Source organism: Panthera onca, chromosome C2 (genome assembly GCF_046562875.1).
Source record: "Panthera onca isolate mPanOnc1 chromosome C2, mPanOnc1 haplotype 2, whole genome shotgun sequence".
Lineage (NCBI taxonomy): Eukaryota > Metazoa > Chordata > Mammalia > Carnivora > Felidae > Panthera > Panthera onca.
Window position 1 is genome coordinate 158,565,762 of NC_138347.1, and position 18,562 is coordinate 158,584,323.

The 18,562-nt window shown below is 44.2% G+C and overlaps 1 protein-coding gene across 2 annotated transcripts in view; it reads right to left on the reverse strand.

The window, feature by feature from the left end:
* The window catches only part of LOC132682842 (zinc finger protein 852-like), a 74,950-nt gene extending 58,180 nt beyond the window's left edge, over positions 1–16,770 (reverse strand). Inside the window, exons 1-4 of one of the 2 annotated variants that reach the window (XM_081790143.1) lie at positions 16,548–16,627; positions 10,038–10,129; positions 9,608–9,734; positions 6,810–7,541 (exon numbers count right to left, since the gene is read on the reverse strand). In XM_081790143.1, coding sequence (XP_081646269.1) covers positions 6,810–7,541; positions 9,608–9,734; positions 10,038–10,052 — 874 coding nt within the window. In that variant the 5' untranslated portion in view covers positions 10,053–10,129; positions 16,548–16,627. Of the gene's footprint in view, positions 1–5,360; positions 7,542–9,607; positions 9,735–10,037; positions 10,130–16,547 lie in introns of those variants that run through there. The other variant, XM_078432552.2, reaches the window with a different exon arrangement.
* Between the last annotated feature and the right edge of the window lie 1,792 nt (positions 16,771–18,562).

Here is an 18,562-nt window from a genome sequence, read left to right on the forward strand (position 1 = left end):
TTTTACTGCATTTGTTTCTTACCTCTATACTGTCACATTTGGTCTCTCCTTTCCATTCAACGAGTCTCTCTTAATAATTCTTGCAAGCTGGTTTAGTGGTCACAAATTCATTTAGTTTTGTTTGTTTGGGAAACTCTTTATCCCTCCTTCTACTATGAATGATGACCTTACTGGATAGAGTATTCTTGGCTGCAGATTTTTCTCATTCAGTACTTTGAATTTATCATGCCACTTTCTGACTTGCAGAATTTCTGTTGAAAAATCTCCTGTCAGCCTTATGGGTTTTCCCTTCTGTTGTCTTGCTGCTTTTATCATTTTTTTTTTTCTGTATTACTGTATTTTGTAAAGTTCATTATAACATGTTTTAGTCTTCTTTTGTTGATTCTGTTAGGCATTCTTTGTGTGTCCTGGTCTGGATATCTGTTTTCTTCCCCAGATTAGGGAAGTTTTCAGCTATCATTTCTCCAAATAAGCTTTTTGTGACACTTTGTTCTTCTGGGATTCCTATAATATGAATGTTATTGCACTTGATGGAGTCAGAGTTCTCTAAATCTATTCTTGTTTTGCATAATTCTTTTCTCTCTTTTGTTCAGCATGATTCCTGTCCATTACTCTGTTGTCCAGGTCACTAATTTGTTCCTCTGCTTCTTTCATCCTGTTGTTCATTCTATCAAGTGTGTTTCTCATTTCACTTATTATGCCCTTATCTCTACTGTTATTCCTCCCATCCAAGTACTAACCAGGCCCGACCCTGCTTAGCTTCCGAGATCAGACGAGATCTGGCGCGTTCAGGGTGGTATAGCCGTAGACTCTACTGTTATTCCTTATTCCTATCTTAATGGTCTCACTCATGTCTTCCACTCTTTTCTCAAGTCTAATGAGTATCTTTACAATCACTTTTTAAAATTTCCTATTAGACATGTTACTTATATCTGTTTTGCCTGGATCTCTGGTTTTGGCCTTGTCCTGTTCTACCATTTGGCATAAATTTCTCTGTCTCCTCAATTTGTCTGCCGCTCTGTGTGTTTCTCTGTGTTAAGTCAACTGTATCTTCTGTTCTTGAGAGTAGTGACTTTATGAAAAAGAGTTCCCAGAGTGCCCTGGAGTGCAGTCTCCCCTGTTCACCGGAACCTGGCACTTCAGGAGAATATCCTATGTGTGTTGCTTATGCTCTGCTGCTGTGTCTAAATCACTTTTCCTTTCAGTGCAGTTGTCTGCACTGACTCTCTGCCTGTTGTGGGGTGTGCTTGCTGTGGTATTAATGGTACTCAGGCAGGTGAACTCAGTGGGGGTGGGAGGTGTGCCTGCTGGGAACCTTGGGAGGGGGGCAAATGGTGTTAGCAAAATTTGCGGTAGGCCACTAGTCCTATGCAGGATCCCCTGAAGCACTGCTGTGACTGGGGATGCACAGCTGGGTGCGATGTGGCAGCTGGGCCTGGCACAGTGTCTGGGCTAGGCTAGAACTGTGTACCTGGTGGCTGGGCAAGGTAGGCAACTGCAGCAGGGGTATGCAACTGGGTGTGGTGTAAAATGGTGTCTGGTGGTGCCTGGCCTGGGGGCACATGGCCAGCCACACAGGCACAGCACACAATTGTGGCCAGCGTGCAGCTGGGTGAGACACATGAGGGTGGCTGGGGGCACACAGCTGGGCAAAGCATGGCAGATATGTGTGACATGTGGTGGCAGCTGTGTACCTAGCAGCTGGGCACCCACACAGCTTTAACAAAAATTTCCCGGGGCCCAGTGCACTGCTAACAGGTTAGGTAGCAAGTGGCTATGCTACTCTGCCTCCCGCATGTATTTCTGTGCTTCTACTGGGGGGTATGGGAAGAAAATGGGACTGCCAACTCTGTTTTTAAACTTGAAAACTCTGTTTTCAAGGTCCCCCAACAGACTCCAAAATCAGTATGAACAGATTCATCTCCTGTTTGCTCATGGTGTTGCACAAACTGCCGTTTTTATGTCCCTTTCCATGCAGGCCACTAAGGGCAGCAACCCAGCTATCACTTGCCCTCCTGGCTTGCCTAGTGCTTCATCAGCTGACCTCCAAAGCTCCACGTTCCCAGACTCACTGGTTTTAAAAACTCACAGAATTCAGCCCATCTAATTTTTTTTTTTTTTTAAATTTTTTTTAACGTTTTATTTTATTTTTGAGACAGAGAGAGACAGAGCATGAACGGGGGAGGAGCAGAGAGAGAGGGAAACACAGAATCTGAAACAGGCTCCAGGCTCTGAGCTGTCAGCACAGAGCCCGACGCGGGGCTCGAACTCACAGACCGTGAGATCACGACCTGAGCTGAAGTCGGAAGCTTAACCGACCAAGCCACCCAGGTGCCCCCATCTAATTTTTAAAGCCAAATGCTATGGGGATGTCTTCCCCATGTGAGTTCCCTGGTTAAAGGGCCAGTTCCTCATCCTTTTTGTGTGTGCAGCTCCCTCCCTCCTGCAGGCAGCCTCTTTCTGCCTTTCTGACCATTCTAACCTTTCAGATGCAACTTCTCTATATTTACTTGTGGAGTTTGTTCTGACAGTCTTTGGATCACTCTCTGGTTTACTGACTTGGATGTGGATGGTATCTAGCTCAGAATGCGGGATGTGGTGAGTTCTGGGTCTTCCTACTCTGCCATCTTCCTAAGCTCCCTAATTACTGTATCAATATCATATGATGATGGCCCAATTATGTCTTTGCCTGTTTATGTTTCAGAAATTATGTAGGCAGATAGATATGATTCAGTTATCATTACTAGATATCCTATCTTCCTAGATTTACTTCAATTTGCTAATTCTTTCCACCTTAAGGCACCAGTACTACCCAGACCCTCTTAACAAACTCCTCTCAAGAATTCCAACAGCCTACAATGTTCTGGTGACCCTAGTCATACCCATTCCCCCAGACCTTCACAGAGGAGCTGAGGTGGGGAACCCTGGAACATGCCAAGCACCTTCCCTGGCTTTCATTAATAGAGATATACCCATTTTTATAAAACTCTAAAAAGGTAAACAAATCTACAGTAACAAAAAGCAGATCAGTAGTTACCTGGGGCCTTAGCCAGAATAGGAATGGGCTATAGGAGGTCTCTTTTGGGGACGATGCAAATGTTCTGTATTTCAATTGTGGAGATGGATTCCTGCATGGAGTTTCCTATCAAAACTCACTCAATGGTATACTTTAAATAGATGTAGTTTGTACACCTATTTTATGACTCAATAATGTGATTTTTAGAATGCAAAAAAAAAAACCAAAACCTGAAAAATAGAAAACTTACCAACCAACCTAATAAAAACTCTAAGTATTGTAATTATTACAGTGGGTACCATTATTATAGTGTCAAGTACCATTTTAAGTGTCTTACACTTATGAACTAATTTTATCCTCACAACCTTATGAGGCAGCTCCCTTTTACAGATCAAAGAACTGAGATACAAAGAAGCTAAGTAACTTGCCCAGCGCCACACACCTAAGAAACTGGTGGAGCCAAGACTTGAACAAGGGTGCAAGGTACAAAGTCTGTGCTCTTAACCACTATACTGTATTACTTCTTCTAAAAACAATGGGAAAAAACTTCCTAAACACAAGAATATTTAGCAGCAACCAACAAGAGTGAACACTGTATGCAATTTCAAAATGCCAAAACATTTCCCCTGAAAGTTACAAACAAGACATGGGATGTCCGTTGACCACTATTCAAAAATTTGGGGGGGGGGGGCACCTGGGTGGCTCAGTAGGTTAAGCATCCAACTTCATCTCAGGTCATGATCTTGCAATTCAGGAGTTCAGGCCTCAAGTCAGGCTCGTACTGTACTCACAGCTTGGAGCCTGGAGCCTGCTTCAGATTCTGTGTCTTCCTCTCGCTCTGCCTCTCCCCTGCTCACACTTTGTCTCTCTTTCTCTCTCAAAAATAAATAAACATGAAAAAACTTTTTTTTTATTTTTAAAATTTTTGCTAACACACAACTTAAGTGACATACAGATTGGAAATTAAGAGAACACTAACCATTATTTATTGTATACTTACAAAAGCTAGGAAATGAAACAAAAAAACTATTAAAACTAAAAATAATTTAGCAAAGCAATTGGATCCAAATAACATTTTTAAAACTCAGTAATTTTTTTTAATACTAGCAATACCAAAAGAAATTGAGGTATGGCTTTCATATATAGCCCATCTTCCTCCATGCAAGAGCCTGAGTACTTTTCCAGGAGGTAAGGACATTCATTCCTACTGAACACCTATACCAGATTGGTAGTGGGGAGTAATATGAATAGTGCTGGATTTCCCCCTCCAGAGAGACTCATGATGATAACAAGATGAGCACACAACAAACAGTTACAGCATCCAATAGTCAGGGTTTTTTACTGAAGACATGACCAGTGATGGGCAAATCACAGAGGAAGGATGGGCCCATGTGCTATTACAGAGTCAGGTTCCTTCCCAGCATCTGGGCACTCCTAAGATAAAACACTTTTAAGAAAGTCCTATCTGCAGATTTTATAAAGGAAAATGGAAATAAACACCACAAAGACATCTTAAAACAAAAATCTAATTTAAAAGTTACAGATGGGAAATTTCTAATTGTGTCTTTGGTTCAGCAGTTTTTATAGACCTCTCCAATAAATATTCTTTTGACTTTTTTCTGAGATGCCTCCCCCCAAATGACATGTATTTTGTATTTTCTTGAGACTCAATTCTCTTTCCTTTCTTCTCCATTGTCTGACAGAAATCACAGCTCACAAAAATCTCTCCCCTCCAGGCTACCTATCTAATATTGCCCTTCTAACCTCCTCCTCCTCCTCCTATACCACATTATTAATCCTACTGCCCTAAGAGGAAAGGGTTGGACACCAGAGGCAACAGCTCCCCAGCACTGGGGCCTTCCTGCGAGACTGGGAGAAGATGTTCAAGCTAATGTCTCATATATGACCGTAAGACTCTAAAAAGTCTTACTGTTTCTTATCCTTATAGGGAATTAAAGATGACCCAGAAGATAATTACAATAGTTAAGTGTACTCCTCTCACCTTGAAATTAGATGGCAGTTGCAGGTAGAGAGAACTACCTGATAGGGATATCAGAGTCACTGTGAATTCCAATCACAGAAAACAGGGAAAAGTATGTTATCAGGGGAAATGAGTGCTGACTCCATCACCTGGACAACACGTATACACAAGGACAAACAGAGGGATGCTCTAGCACAAATCAATAGCTCTTTGAGGCTGAGGTAATAGCAGGAAGACTTCCAGAGGTATACTCAGATAATATGAATGAGGCTTTTGTATGTGGTATCCTATGATATTCATCTTTAAGTCTTTGGTCCAGTGGTGGAAGGGGAGTTCATGCTCAGTTAAAAAGGGCTGGAGAGATGAATTTTTAAAACTTATTTATTAAACAACTAGTATATGAGAATTGTCTATGTGCTAAAAGACAAAGATCTCATACCCGACCCCAAACAGCCTACATTAAATTGGTATGAAACTATACACATATGCATTGAGAATAGTTGTCAAGACAATTTAATAACAATTGCAAATTACAGCACAAAGTAAGTTGAAGCATGAGGTCAAATCAACAGAAGTTTAGGAGGAAGGAAAAGCATTTCAAAAAGAAAGTCTTTCTGAGATGAGCTGGATCTTAAAGGGTCTGAGAGGCCAACATTAACAAATAAGAAGAGCTTTTCTAGGTAGGGAATGCAAATGATGAGGATCTAGATCACAACAGAACTTTTGAAAAGGCCATGCCCAAGATAGGTAAGTATCAGAGCACTGGAGAGTAACTTTATGTAAATGTGAAATGAATTAGCTGCAATAGAAAAGAAGCATGTAATCACTGTCTTTGACAAGCACACAATCTGACTATGGGATTCAAAAACCAGAGCTATATTTTTGGAGAGAGAGAAGGAAGGAAACCTACAACTACCTGAAATCTGTCGTTCTTACTTCCCTGATAGTGGGGAATGATGGCACTGTGACTCTCCCAACTTTATGACCCAGCAGAATGTAGGGAATGGCTGTTCATCAGTGATACCAAGAGATCAGGGTGAGCATCTTTCTTACAAAAACAATGAATTTAACTCAAGTTTCTGGCTTTGTTTTGGAGAATGTCTTAACTAACTGAGCGAGCCAGAACTGAGTGCTTCTCTCCAGTGTGAGTTCGCTGGTGGTGATTGAAAGTGGAACGCTGACTAAAGGCTTTCCCACACTCAATACACTCGTAGGGCTTCTCTCCAGTGTGAACTCTCTGATGCACAGTGAGCTGTGAGCTGTCACTAAAAGCTTTCCCACAATCATTGCATTTATAGGGTTTCTCCCCAGTATGGGTTCTTTGATGAACCATAAGGCTAGAATTATGACTAAAGACCTTTCCACACTCATTACATTCATAAGGCTTCTCACCAGTGTGAATTCTCTGGTGTATAATGAGGTATGAGTTCTGATTGAAGGATTTTCCACACTCGTTGCATTTATAGGGCTTTTCACCTGTGTGGAGTCTCTGATGTCGAATAAGACATTTACTGAGACTGAATGCCTTGCCACATTCATTACATTCAAAAGGTTTTTCTCCAGTATGAATTCGCTCATGGTCAACAAGTTGAGAGATCTGACTAAAGGCTTTCCCACACTCACTGCATTTGTACGGTTTTTCCCCAGTGTGGAGACTCTGATGTCGAATAAGACATTTACTCCGACTGAAGGCCTTGCCACATTCATTACACTCATAAGGCTTTTCGCCAGTATGGATTCTCTGATGATCAGTAAGATTTCTATTAGAACAGAAAGCTTTCCCACATTCACTACACTTGTGAGGTTTCTTACCAGTGTGAAGTACCTGATGTCGAACAAGATTTTTACTCCGACTAAAGGCAGCCCCACACTCAGTGCATTCATAAGGTTTCTCTCCAGTATGGGTTCTTTGATGGTCAAAGAGCTTGGAACTCTCGTTGAAAGCTTTTCCACAATCATTGCATTTATATGGCTTCTCACCATTATGGAGTCTCTGGTGTTGAATAAGATGGGAGCTGTGTCGGTAAGTCTTTCCACACTCACTGCACTCATAGGGTTTTTCCCCTGTATGGGTTCTGAGATGAACTATGAGCTGAGAGGTCTGCCTGAAAGTCTTCCCACACTCATTACACTCATAGGGTTTCTCTCCAGTATGGATTCTCTGGTGCCCAATGAGATGTGAACTCCAATTAAAAGCTTTACCACATTCATCACACTGGTAAAATTTCTGTCCCTTGAGAACTCTCTGATGTTCTGTAGCACTAGAGGACAGTCTTGGACCCTTATATTCATCACATCCATCTTTTGTGGATTTACCTTTATCCTTGTGTGTTAGTTTGAAGAAATCACTTTCCAGTCTGCTCCCTTCCTCATCTGAGGGTTGCCCTTCCAGCTTCTCTAAAGCACCTTCACAGGCAGTTCCTGCCTCTGGTTCCCCAGAAACCACCCCACAGAGGCCTCCTGATGTCCCATCAGATGACCCCAGTCCTTTAGAAACTTCCTGCTTTGCAGGCAAATCTGGACACTCCATCCTAGCCTCATTTGCTGCCAAAAGAGAGAAGAAAACAACTTTTATTCATTTTGCATCCTATTAAGGAAACAGAATCATCAGGATCTACGTATCTGAAAAAACCTTCACATTAGGGGACACAGTAAGAGGCGACACAGTAAGAACAGGACAAAAGTGGGAACTAGCTCAAGTTTTTCTTCATGGACAGAAAGATGAAGAGGGAAAGGACGATGGGGGGGGGGAGAGTGGACAGAGCTCTGTCCTGATAGCTCTTAATTGCTCCAATTAATTACCCAATTCAAAAGAGCAATCAGGGGCACCTGAGTGGCTCAGTCGATTAGGCATCTGACTCTTGATATCGGTTCAGGTCGTGATCTTGCAGTCGTGGGATCGAGCCATGTGTTGGGCTCCACGCCGAGCAGAGACTGCTTGGGATGCTCTCTCCCTCTCTCTCTGCCCCTCCCCAACTTGCGTTCTCTCTCCCTCTCAAAATAAATAAATAAACTTAAAAGGAAAAAAAAAAAGAGCAACTGGAGGGCAAGAGAACAGACTGTACAGACGGGTGATCTTACAGAAGTCACTTAGTAAAATGATGAACTCTAACATCCTTTCCAACCATGCCATTGTCTGCTTCCACGGTTCTCAGCAAAGATATTGAGGGGAGAAAGGAGTGGCAAATACCTCAAGTCAAATATGAGAAACAGTGTAGGCAAGCACAATTAGGAAACAAACGGACCAAAAAAAGTGATTCTCACGTGTCAGGACAATGACAAGATTCAGAGAAGCCATGCGTTCAGAAAAGCATGCAGGGGACAGCAGAGCTCTAAAAGTGGGGGTCCTCTAGTCCCTGGGGCACTGAACTGGTAGAAGGCAGTACTGCATTCCTACGAAAATTAAGAAAGGGATCGATAATTTGAAATATGACTCAAAATATGTCTTTGGTATCTTGGTCATCTGGAATCATAGGAAACTGAACAGTTCAATCTTTCCTTTGGAATCTAGAAAAGATGGGAAGAAGCAGGCAATCAGTCATGGCTAACCACAAAAATGTTGGTTCCTTTTAATCACATCTTAAGCAGGGCCACAACCCATCATGGCATTTTAGCACACGGAAAGTTATAGATATCGGGCTCCTTGGCTCCTAAGCCCACCCACCCTCTTCAGATTTGGCTACTGTCCTAGACTTGCCATCCAGAGAACCTGCCCCCAAAACATCCCCCTCCAGGAAGCTGTCCCGCCTCCGTCGTTCCTGAAGGGGAAGCTGAGGCAGCCGTGCTTTGTGCCTCATGACAACTGGTCTCATTACATCTCAGACCACGACTGACCAGGGCACCAGGCCCAAGGGTAGCTTCTCCGTACCTTACACATCAGCCTCTGCTCTGGCCAGGAGCAAAGTTTGCCCAAATAGAGATGATACTTAATGGCTGAACCACCCTTGGAGTCCCTCTCTAAGTAAATCTGCAACTGGAAATGGGGCAAAATAAAGAAAATAAAAACAAGTAAGAGCTCTAAGCTGAAATGAGGCAAGGAGAGAAGCCAAGCCATTAGGAGCCACGGCATGCAAAAATTATGAGGGAACAGAAAGTCTAATCAAGAAGATGCCACGAGAGGACAAAAGGTTCGGAGTGAAGAAAATAGGTAGCCGTGGAAGGAGAAAACAGGTAAGCAGGGAGCAACTACTACATTCCCTGGCATAAAAATTATTTGCTGTTGTTGCTGAGGACCCTGTGCTGCTCTGGGTCAGGGCCCAGTTTCCATGGGCCCCATTTCCCAAAGGATGGTCTAGCTGGCAGGTTTGATCAGGGTTTCCATTCCTTCAGCCTTACTGAAGTAACACAACTCAGGACTTACAATAACACGAGTGGTTCCCTATTCCTTACAACTACAAATTCTAACCAAACCACCTAGCTCAATTAAAAATGAAATAAAGACACTGCTTATAATTCGAAAGCTGAGTGATGGGTGCGTGACAGTTCATTACACTGTTCTCTGTACTTTGTCTTACGTTTGCAGCTTTCTGCAATAAAAACTTGAAAAAGAAGCACATAGCAAAGAAAACGTATAGAATGCAGACTACGTTACTGGGGAACAGAATCATTACCCAATGAGGCCACTCTGCGATAATTTTCCGGCATGAGGCTCCGGTACACGGCTCTCTGACTGAGTGCCGGACCTTTCCACTTCCTCTCGGTATAGTCCACAGACAGGAACTCGTACGCTGCAGAGCCCTGGAATGACAAGCTTCTATTGCTCAGGGATATTCCCGGCAATACATCAGGGCAGAGACATCAGGGTACCCAGAGCCCAGGGTGGGGCCCTGGTGGGCAAACGGGTGCTGGAGGGAGAGAAGCTGGGATGAAACAGAGTTCGTGAACTCAGCAGGCAGGACCCAGTTCCAGAGGGTGCGATCAGGCTGGGAAACCACAGGAGCACTTTCAGAATGGGCCAGGGCCAGGGCCAGGGCCCGGAGATGAGTGCTAGCTGTTCCTGCACCACACACGGGAACTCAGGGAAGACAGACTCAAGCTCACCTGGGGCCTGACCATCCGAAGCACAGTTGCTGCCGCCTGGTCTCCTGACTTCCCGGCTTGGGAAACGGCAGGCACCCGGGAAGCACACTGACCTGACGGAGGAAAGAAAGCTATGAGGACAGCCCTGCCTTGGCTCCAGTAAGGTCTGTGTCCCAGTGAGTGGATTCGAGAGAACCCAGGCGGCTCCACACACTGCCTCTCATCCCTCTTCCAGGCAGGCGTTTTTCTGAGGGTGCAGAGGGTCCTTGGTCAAACTGAGAACTGGCCATTCCTCCCAGCCCTCACTCGCTTCAACCTCTCTGAAGGAAGCTATACTTCTGCCCGCTTTCTCTCCCCATGGCTTCCCTAGCATCAGCCCAGCCTGCTTTTCTTCTCACATCTCTGGCCCCTCGTTCTGGTTTCACTTCCTTCTCTTGCCTTCTCGTTATGGACACTGGAGGCTCTCAGACCTCAGAGCATCTCTTTTTGCTCTGTCAGAGATCTCACCGACTATCAATGCTCTAATGCTGCTTTCGCAGTTCCTAGCTCTTTCCTAGACTCCTATCAGAAGTTTCCAGTTACCTACAGGACGTTTCCTTTGGGTGTCCCTCATCACCTCAAATTCAAAATCAAAAATGGACGTTCTGACCATCTTCCTTTCTACTTCCCAAGTTTGTCCATGATTCTAGACATTTCTTATTCTCTCTCTCTTTTCCATAAACTCACATCTAATTAATATCCCCCTATTAATCTGCAGTGTCAATATGGTCTCTGATTGAGCCTCTTTTAGAAACTGAAAATTTGATAATAAAATTCATATGGAATACCAAGGAATTCTAGCATACCCCCACCCAAAAAAAATTGGGAACAAATTAGTTGAGGGACTCATAATTCCAATGTCAAGACTTACATTACAAAGAAGCAGTCATCAGAATGCTGAAATGCTGGCATAGGGATAGACACATAGGTGATTATAATAAGAGTCCAGAAATTAACCAATACATCGAATATTACTTATTTTTCAGAAAGGTCACTAGAGCACTGAAAGGGGAAAGAAGAGACTTTTCAACACATGATGCTGGAAAACTAGTAGTTCATACAAAAAACAGTAAAATTGGACTCCTACTATGGAACAGGTATGTAAATTATATGGAAAGCAGGCCTCGGTACCTCTTGTAAAGGGTCCCATAACTGAGTGCACCAAGTCACAAATGATGTTCACCGTCCCCTGAAACCATCCTCCATCTCCTGCGACCATTAAATACATTTAAAGAAATCACTCCCTTCACTCCGAAGCCATCCCCTACTTGGTTATAAACCAATACCTATTCGCTATCTCCCAGACTCAGCCAATGCTGTCAGGACAGAGAAAAAAGAGTGACTAACCACAGACGGAAAGAGCTCATGCCAGAAAGCAGGCTGCCATCCAGCTAACACACAAAAAAACTACACTCCTGTTCTCAGGGCATGAAGAGTCAGTCCAGTCAAGAACTACATTAGGGATCATGCATGCTGAGGAGTCAGCTGAAGTTCTGGCAGAGAAGTGAAGCTTTGATGTGGAAAAACAGTGGAGAAAAAGAAGTAGTACTGGAGAAAACAAAAGCAAAGGAAAAGGAGGGAAATGATAAAGTAAGTGGCTGAAGGCCTACAGACAGACCTGAAGACCAGCAACAACAAAAGAAGGCTGAGCCGAGCAAGAGGGACAGGCTCCAGCCGTGCTGAGCCCCAGCAGCAGAAACAACTGCTCAGAAGGCAGCTGAAAGTCAGAGGAAGAGGGACAGAGACTTTCCCCAACAAACCTGCCGAATAGACTGGAGAAGAGCAAGAAACCCAAGTAGGAAAGGACTAGAAAGCCGCTCACAGTGACCAGAAATCTGGCAGTGAGGCTAAAGAGAATGAACTTGAGCCCAGAGACAAATGTTCTGAAGGAAGGCACCCAGCAGGAAATAGAAATGGCAAGACCGATCTCAGGAAATGGAGATCCACAGCACAATTAGCGCCAAAAATAAGCCTCCAAGCAGGCCTGTTCTAAAGCAGCTGCTACAGAAATGTCCAAAGAGGCCAGCGAAGTATCTGGACACAGGTGATGAGAAGACTAGCTGACAGGAAAATGAGGGCGAAAGCCTAGGAACCTGGCGAGGGGTTCCAGGCCTTCAACTGGGGAGGAAGGGTTGGCCCAGCCTCTGCAACCATGAACACGGACAAAGCTAAAGACCTGGAAAGACCCAGGGCACAGTAGAGACATGGGGGCCAGCGAGCTGAAGCTGCCCAGTTAAATTCAGGTTTCCTAATGCCTCAGGGTTTCTCCACGTCCCAACCAGCTTTTTTTTTTTTTTTTTTTTTTTTTTTTAAATTTTATTTATTTTTTTTTCAACGTTTTATTTTATTTTTGGGACAGAGAGAGACAGAGCATGAACGGGGGAGGGACAGAGAGAGAGGGAGACACAGAATCGGAAACAGGCTCCAGGCTCTGAGCCATCAGCCCAGAGCCTGATGCGGGGCTCGAACTCACGGACCGTGAGATCGTGACCTGGCTGAAGTCGGACGCTTAACCGACTGCGCCACCCAGGCGCCCCGCAACCAGCTTTTGAGAACAGAAATAAAACTTCACCCATCCCAGGCCTAGGAGGCAACCTGAGTTGATCGGGCCTCTTCTCCCAGAGCTTCATACCTTAGGCCCAGTCTCAATCCTGCAATGAAAATGGCTTTGTAAAAACGGGAAATCCCAAACAATTATCTGGGCATTTTTCAGGGACAGTTTCCTTTTTTGTCATTTTGCTTCTTCAGCTCATACATGACGTATTTCGTTTTCTTTTAAAATCCTCATTTATGGGGCACGTGGGTGGCTCAGTCGGTCGGTTAAGTGCCGGACTTCGGCTCGGGTCATGATCTCACAGTTGGTGCGTTTCAGCCCCGCGTCGGGCTCTGTGCTGACAGCTCAGAGCCTGGAGCCTGCTTCAGATTCTCTGTCTCCCTCTCTCTCCCTCTGCCCCTTCTCAGTTCACACTCTGTCTCTCTCTCTCTCAAAAATAAATAAATGTTAAAAAAAATTTTTTTTAATCCTCATTTAGCAGTCTCTTATTCCCGTGTTTTTCCTACCAGTGTGAGGGCACATACGCTTCATTTTATACGCTGATAAGGAAACAAGAAAGACTGCTTCCAGTACATACCTAGAGTGTTACAGTATACTTGAACCCGTACATCAGTTAAGAAGTGAGCTCAAACCTAGCGCCCAAAACTTGGTTTCTCAGTATCATTCTCCAATAAACCGTCAACATGGAGAAAGGAACGAGGGGTCTTTGGAGAAGTGGTGGTCTCGGGGGCTGGGGAAGGGAAGATACAACAAACACAATTAACGTATGGGGCCAGAAAGTCAGGGAGAGACACCAAAAAGGATGTGGACACTTTAAGGGGAAGCAGGAGCCACTGCAAAGAGCCCCCAAGGGCCAAAGCTGGAATAATTTAAGCAACGAAATAAGTACCGTTAGCACCGCATCATAGCCCAAAGGATATGTATCCGACATCACACAGATACAAATAATTGAAGAAATAAAACAAAGGGAAAGAAGGCACAACTCTTCCTCAGGAAATACTCCAATTATTACCTGGAGAAGGAATAACAGAAATCAAAGTCACCACTAGACCATTACAGTGATAAGATCCACCAAGAAGGCTAATCCGTGGGTGAACAGTAAAGAAAAGCAGGATATTGCCACGCAAGGTCTCAAAGTATCTTCCCCCAAATAATCACTGGTTACAAAGGGAAAGTAATCACTCTTTACAGTGGTGACACATGGAAGACACCACTAGGTCAACATCAGTATCGACAGTAGTAACACACAGCAACATCATCCTCAATTGAAGCAGGAAAAAACATCTGACAAAACCAAAGTGAGAGTCATTCTAAAAATACCCATACAACGTACTTGAAAAGTGTCAACGTCATGAAAAACAAGGAAAGATGGAGAGCCTGTCACATATTGAAGGAAAACAAGAAGACAGGGCAACTACAAGGAATGGTGGAATGAGGGATTCTAGATGGGATCCTGGAACAGAAAAAGGTCATTAGTGAGAAACTGCTGGACTCTGTAAGTCAAGTCAGCAGTTTAATGAATAGCATCGTACACTGTAAATTTCTGAAGTTTGAGGACTTGTACTATGGTTATGCAAGATATTAACTCTAGGCAAACTGACCAAAGAATATAAGGGAACTCGGTACGGTTTCTGCAACCCTCTCTAAGTCCACAACTATTCAAAAGAAAAAGGGTTTGGTTTTTTTGTTTTTTGTTTTTTTAAATATATACTTATTTTTGAGAGGGGGGCAGAGAGAGAGAGAGGGAGACACAGAATCGGAAGCAGGCTCCAGGCTCTGAGATGTCAGCACAGAGCCTGACACGGGGCTCGAACTCACGGACCTTGTGATCGTGACCTGAGCCAAAGTTGGACGCTTAACCATTTAGGCCACCCAGGCGCCTCAAGAAAAAGGTCTCGGAATGGAAGAACTGTTATCACTTTTTTCTGATGTATTTCTATCTTAGGTTAAAAAAAAAAAAAAAAAACAAAACCGTGGCAATCAAAGATATTAAATATTGTTATTCTTATCTCCAATTTAGATTCATTCTTTTATTAACAGTATTTACTGGGTACCAGCTATGCCCCAGGCACTAAGGACTACATATCGAATAAGGATACCAAAAACAAAACACCACAAGAAACCAAAACAAATAAACAAAAAACACCACCGCCTTGCAGAGCTTACAGGAAGACAGAAAATGAAGAAAACACATGGCATGTTGGATAGGCATGTCTGGTCCGACACACTGTAATAAAACAAGGAAGGAGGGTAAGAGGTGTAAGATCAGGCAGAAGTTTGAGCTCAAAAATCCAATCTTGTAGAGCATCTCATGATTCACCTGGGGAGTTCTTTCAGAGCGTTTCTGATACAAAAATCCTGAAGACTGACAAATAAGGTAAGTTATGGTTACTATACGTTATGTATTTCTACTCCCAAGCAACTCTCCGACATCACCGAATGCCCTTGCACTGATACAGCCTGGACACGAGGAGCCTCAGAAAACTTCAAGTGGCAGACTTAGTATTTGTGATGCTGTTGTCAGTTTCCTTTCTAAGTATATACTGAGGGTTTACCTTCAAAACATTCCCGTCATTTCGACCTACAGTAAGGACTACATTTTTAACCAAAATTTGTCTGCCTTTCTTCAGCATTAACACGACAGGTAAGAGCACCCCCATTCATCAGACCCTCAACACACACACACACACACACACACACACACACACACACACACACACACATACACACACGTGTAAGCGGATGCAAGTTCTCCGAAATCCCTTCATCAAATTATGACTAAAACCACTCACTGACATTTCCTTGCAAATAATGTACTAATACTAATGCGTTTTCACTTCTGCACTACATACAGCTCGAAACAGGGTGTTCTTTCCTGGCCACCACTTGTAACTTAGAAGGGGACCGACCATTCTCTGACTTCTTAGGCCTATGCAAGTCAGAGACAGTACGGTGGTTTTAAGAGCTGTACCTTATCTTTAAAAAACCCTTTTTGTTAAAAATAAAATCTTTAAAAATGTATATTGAAACAATTAAAACTCCCTTTTATATGCTACACTTTCATTTTGAAAAGAGGCAATCACCCTAATACACAAGATTCTGCTATTTTCCTGCACAAGCGTCACTTTGTGAGCATTACAGCTTTGTGTAGTGTGTACTAACTACGGAAAATAAACTGCAACGAAAACGTTTCCTTTTAATTATCCTCCCAGAAATTATGTCTCGGTGGCGTCCTAACTAACGCTAGCACCAATTTTGACCGCTATGTGAACAAATGCATTCCGCCGGTTGAAGGTATCATAATTTTCAAAACGCAAGGGTATGAATGTACTTAATGCCGCTCAATTTTGCCACACTTGAAAATGGTTAAAGTGGTCGATTTTATTGTGCCCTCTGGTAAGTATTATGTAAATTTTAGCACAGTACTTTTGCATCCCAATAATACTAAGTTTTTAAAGGCCACAGTACGATCCCATTTCGAAATGCACATGCACCCGTGTATGAATGTGCATAATTGTGAGCAAATTTTAAACTGTCAGGAAGCATCCAGACGAAACTATTTGCAGACTGCGGTTATTCTCACTTTTCTGGCTCCCACCCGCGTCATCTAATTGTCCCTAATGAGTACGCTTTGTTTGCATAATTGGGAGAAAGGATAAAGCACAGAAGCCATTACTCCCAACTCTCTGCCCGGGGCTGCAAAGCGCTTCCAGCTACACTCCTCACCGCAGCGGGGACCGGATCCCCGCCCGGCCAGACCGCCCGCCCCGGGCGCCGCCTCCAGGCCGGGCCTCAGCCAGCACCCCCGACCCCTGAGTCTCACCCCGGGCGGGGCCGAGCGTCCCCGCCGCCCTCCCGAGCCGTGCACCCTCACTGCCGGTCGCCACCCCCCCCCCCCCGCCGCCTCCGCCGCCCCCGCGCCCCGCCCGGCGGCTCACCTCCCCAGGTCCCCGGACAGCCAGTCCTCCAGCCACACCACCCGCCCAGAACCCGTCGCTCAGAGACCAGCTCTCCGTCGGCCCAGGTCGCGCAGGCGCGCCGCCGCCCCGCCTCTCGCGGCCGCTCTAGGAAGCTGGGAGGGCCAACGTCTCGCCTTCTCCCTGGCGCCAGCGCAGTGCTCAGCTGCCTGTGAGCCGCCTGACCTGTCCTCAGCAACCCTGTCTTCCCCTGTGAGCGCCTGCCCTCCACTCTCTTTATCAGATATGCCATTGGCAAATGTCTTCTCCCATTTCTGCAGTCTGCCTTTTAGTTTTGCTGATTGTTTGCTTCATTGTGCAGAAGCTTTTTATCTTGATGAGGTCCCAATAGTTCATGTTTGCTTTTGTTTCCCTTGCCTCTGGAGATGTGTCAAGTAAGAAGTTTCTATGGTTGGGGTCAAAGAGGTTGCTGCTTGTGTGTTTGGTCTTTTCACTGCAGCCCTCTATCCTATTTCTTTAGTTCCATCTGCATTTATAGGAAGAATATGGGTGGCATGGCTCTGAGCTTGGAACCCAGAGGCAGGTGGAAGGAGGTTGTGGACATGGTTGTAAGGAGGGTTATAAAGACTGAAGTGCAAGTTTCCAAAGAAAACTAAAGACCTTGTCTGAGAGAGGGCATTACCAGTGAAATAGGGATGATCCAAAATATGAAGGTTAAGCGTGTTCTCAAAGATCAACAACAGCAAGCAAAGATGAGGTCAAATCTTACACCAGAAAGTCAGAACTGACTGGTTCCTGGACTATAACCTGAAGAGACTTTGTGGCATTATAGCTTGAGAAGCAGACACAAAACAGTATAAAGTTTAATTTGTACATATGGTTATGAAGCTGGGCATCTGGTTCCTGGACCTGCTTTGAAAGCATAAGCTGAACTATAGTTATATCATTGCATTATTAATTTAGCTCCATGTTTCGTTTGGTTCTCCACCTAATTACCTCTTAACCTCCTGCACAGTCATTAACTTTGCCCTTTTCACTTCTACTCCTTGTTTACCTACTGATTTATTCTGACATACCTGACATACCAGGTCACATATGTCACCTCATTGTTCAGAAGAACACATACCTCCAGATTATTTCAAGGCATCCCCGCTCAAGGCTTCAAGGAACCCCTCACCCTCCTCTCATGTATTCATCTCCTTCCCCAAACATATGTAAGCTATCCCTAAGCTCAACAGGGTGAGGCAGCTTTGGGAATGATCCTCTGCCTTCTCATTGGGTTGCCCTTCTGATAATAGTTTTCTTTGCTTCAAAACTGGTGTCTCAAACATTGTCTTACTAGGTATTGATTGGGTGCACAGCAAAATTTGAGTTCAGTAACAGTTATAGCAATTATGGTTTTTACCATTTTTATCTTACCTTTTTCTTAAGAGTCCATATACCAATTGGTAAATAGCTACCCTGACCCTCCCTCACCCAACTGCGGTCCTCCTGAATCATTTACATGATCCAACAACTAAAGGGTTAATGCCATCAAGGGTCCTTCAGACTTACTTTCGTCCACTCAGGCTGGTACAAATTGTTAATATTCTAAATATCACCCCTGTTGCGACCGGCGCAACAAACACCGAGATCAGGGTCCTGAAGGTAGGGGAATGTAAGAAAAAAAAAGAGAAGAGAAGCCAGTTTGGGAACAGGAGGGTCCCCTGGGCTGATGGCCCAAGTGACGGCTTTATTGTTGCTGTACACAATCTTTTATATCAAGACTCTTATGGATCAGGTCATTCTAAGAATAAACAGGTTTCACATGATCGCTGCCAGCCAAAACATTTAGTTCTGTGTACCTTGTGAACTTTCTAAATGGGTCACAACAAGACCTTGTTGATAGATTGCTAGCAAAACACAGTTCCCATATTTGTTTCTATTTGACCCGGGGTAGAAAAAGGGGGGTAACATTACTGCCAACACCCACAGACCACAGGCTTCAGGAATTAGATTTCTCAGCCTTGACAAGGCTTTAGTATGCCTTTGTAAGT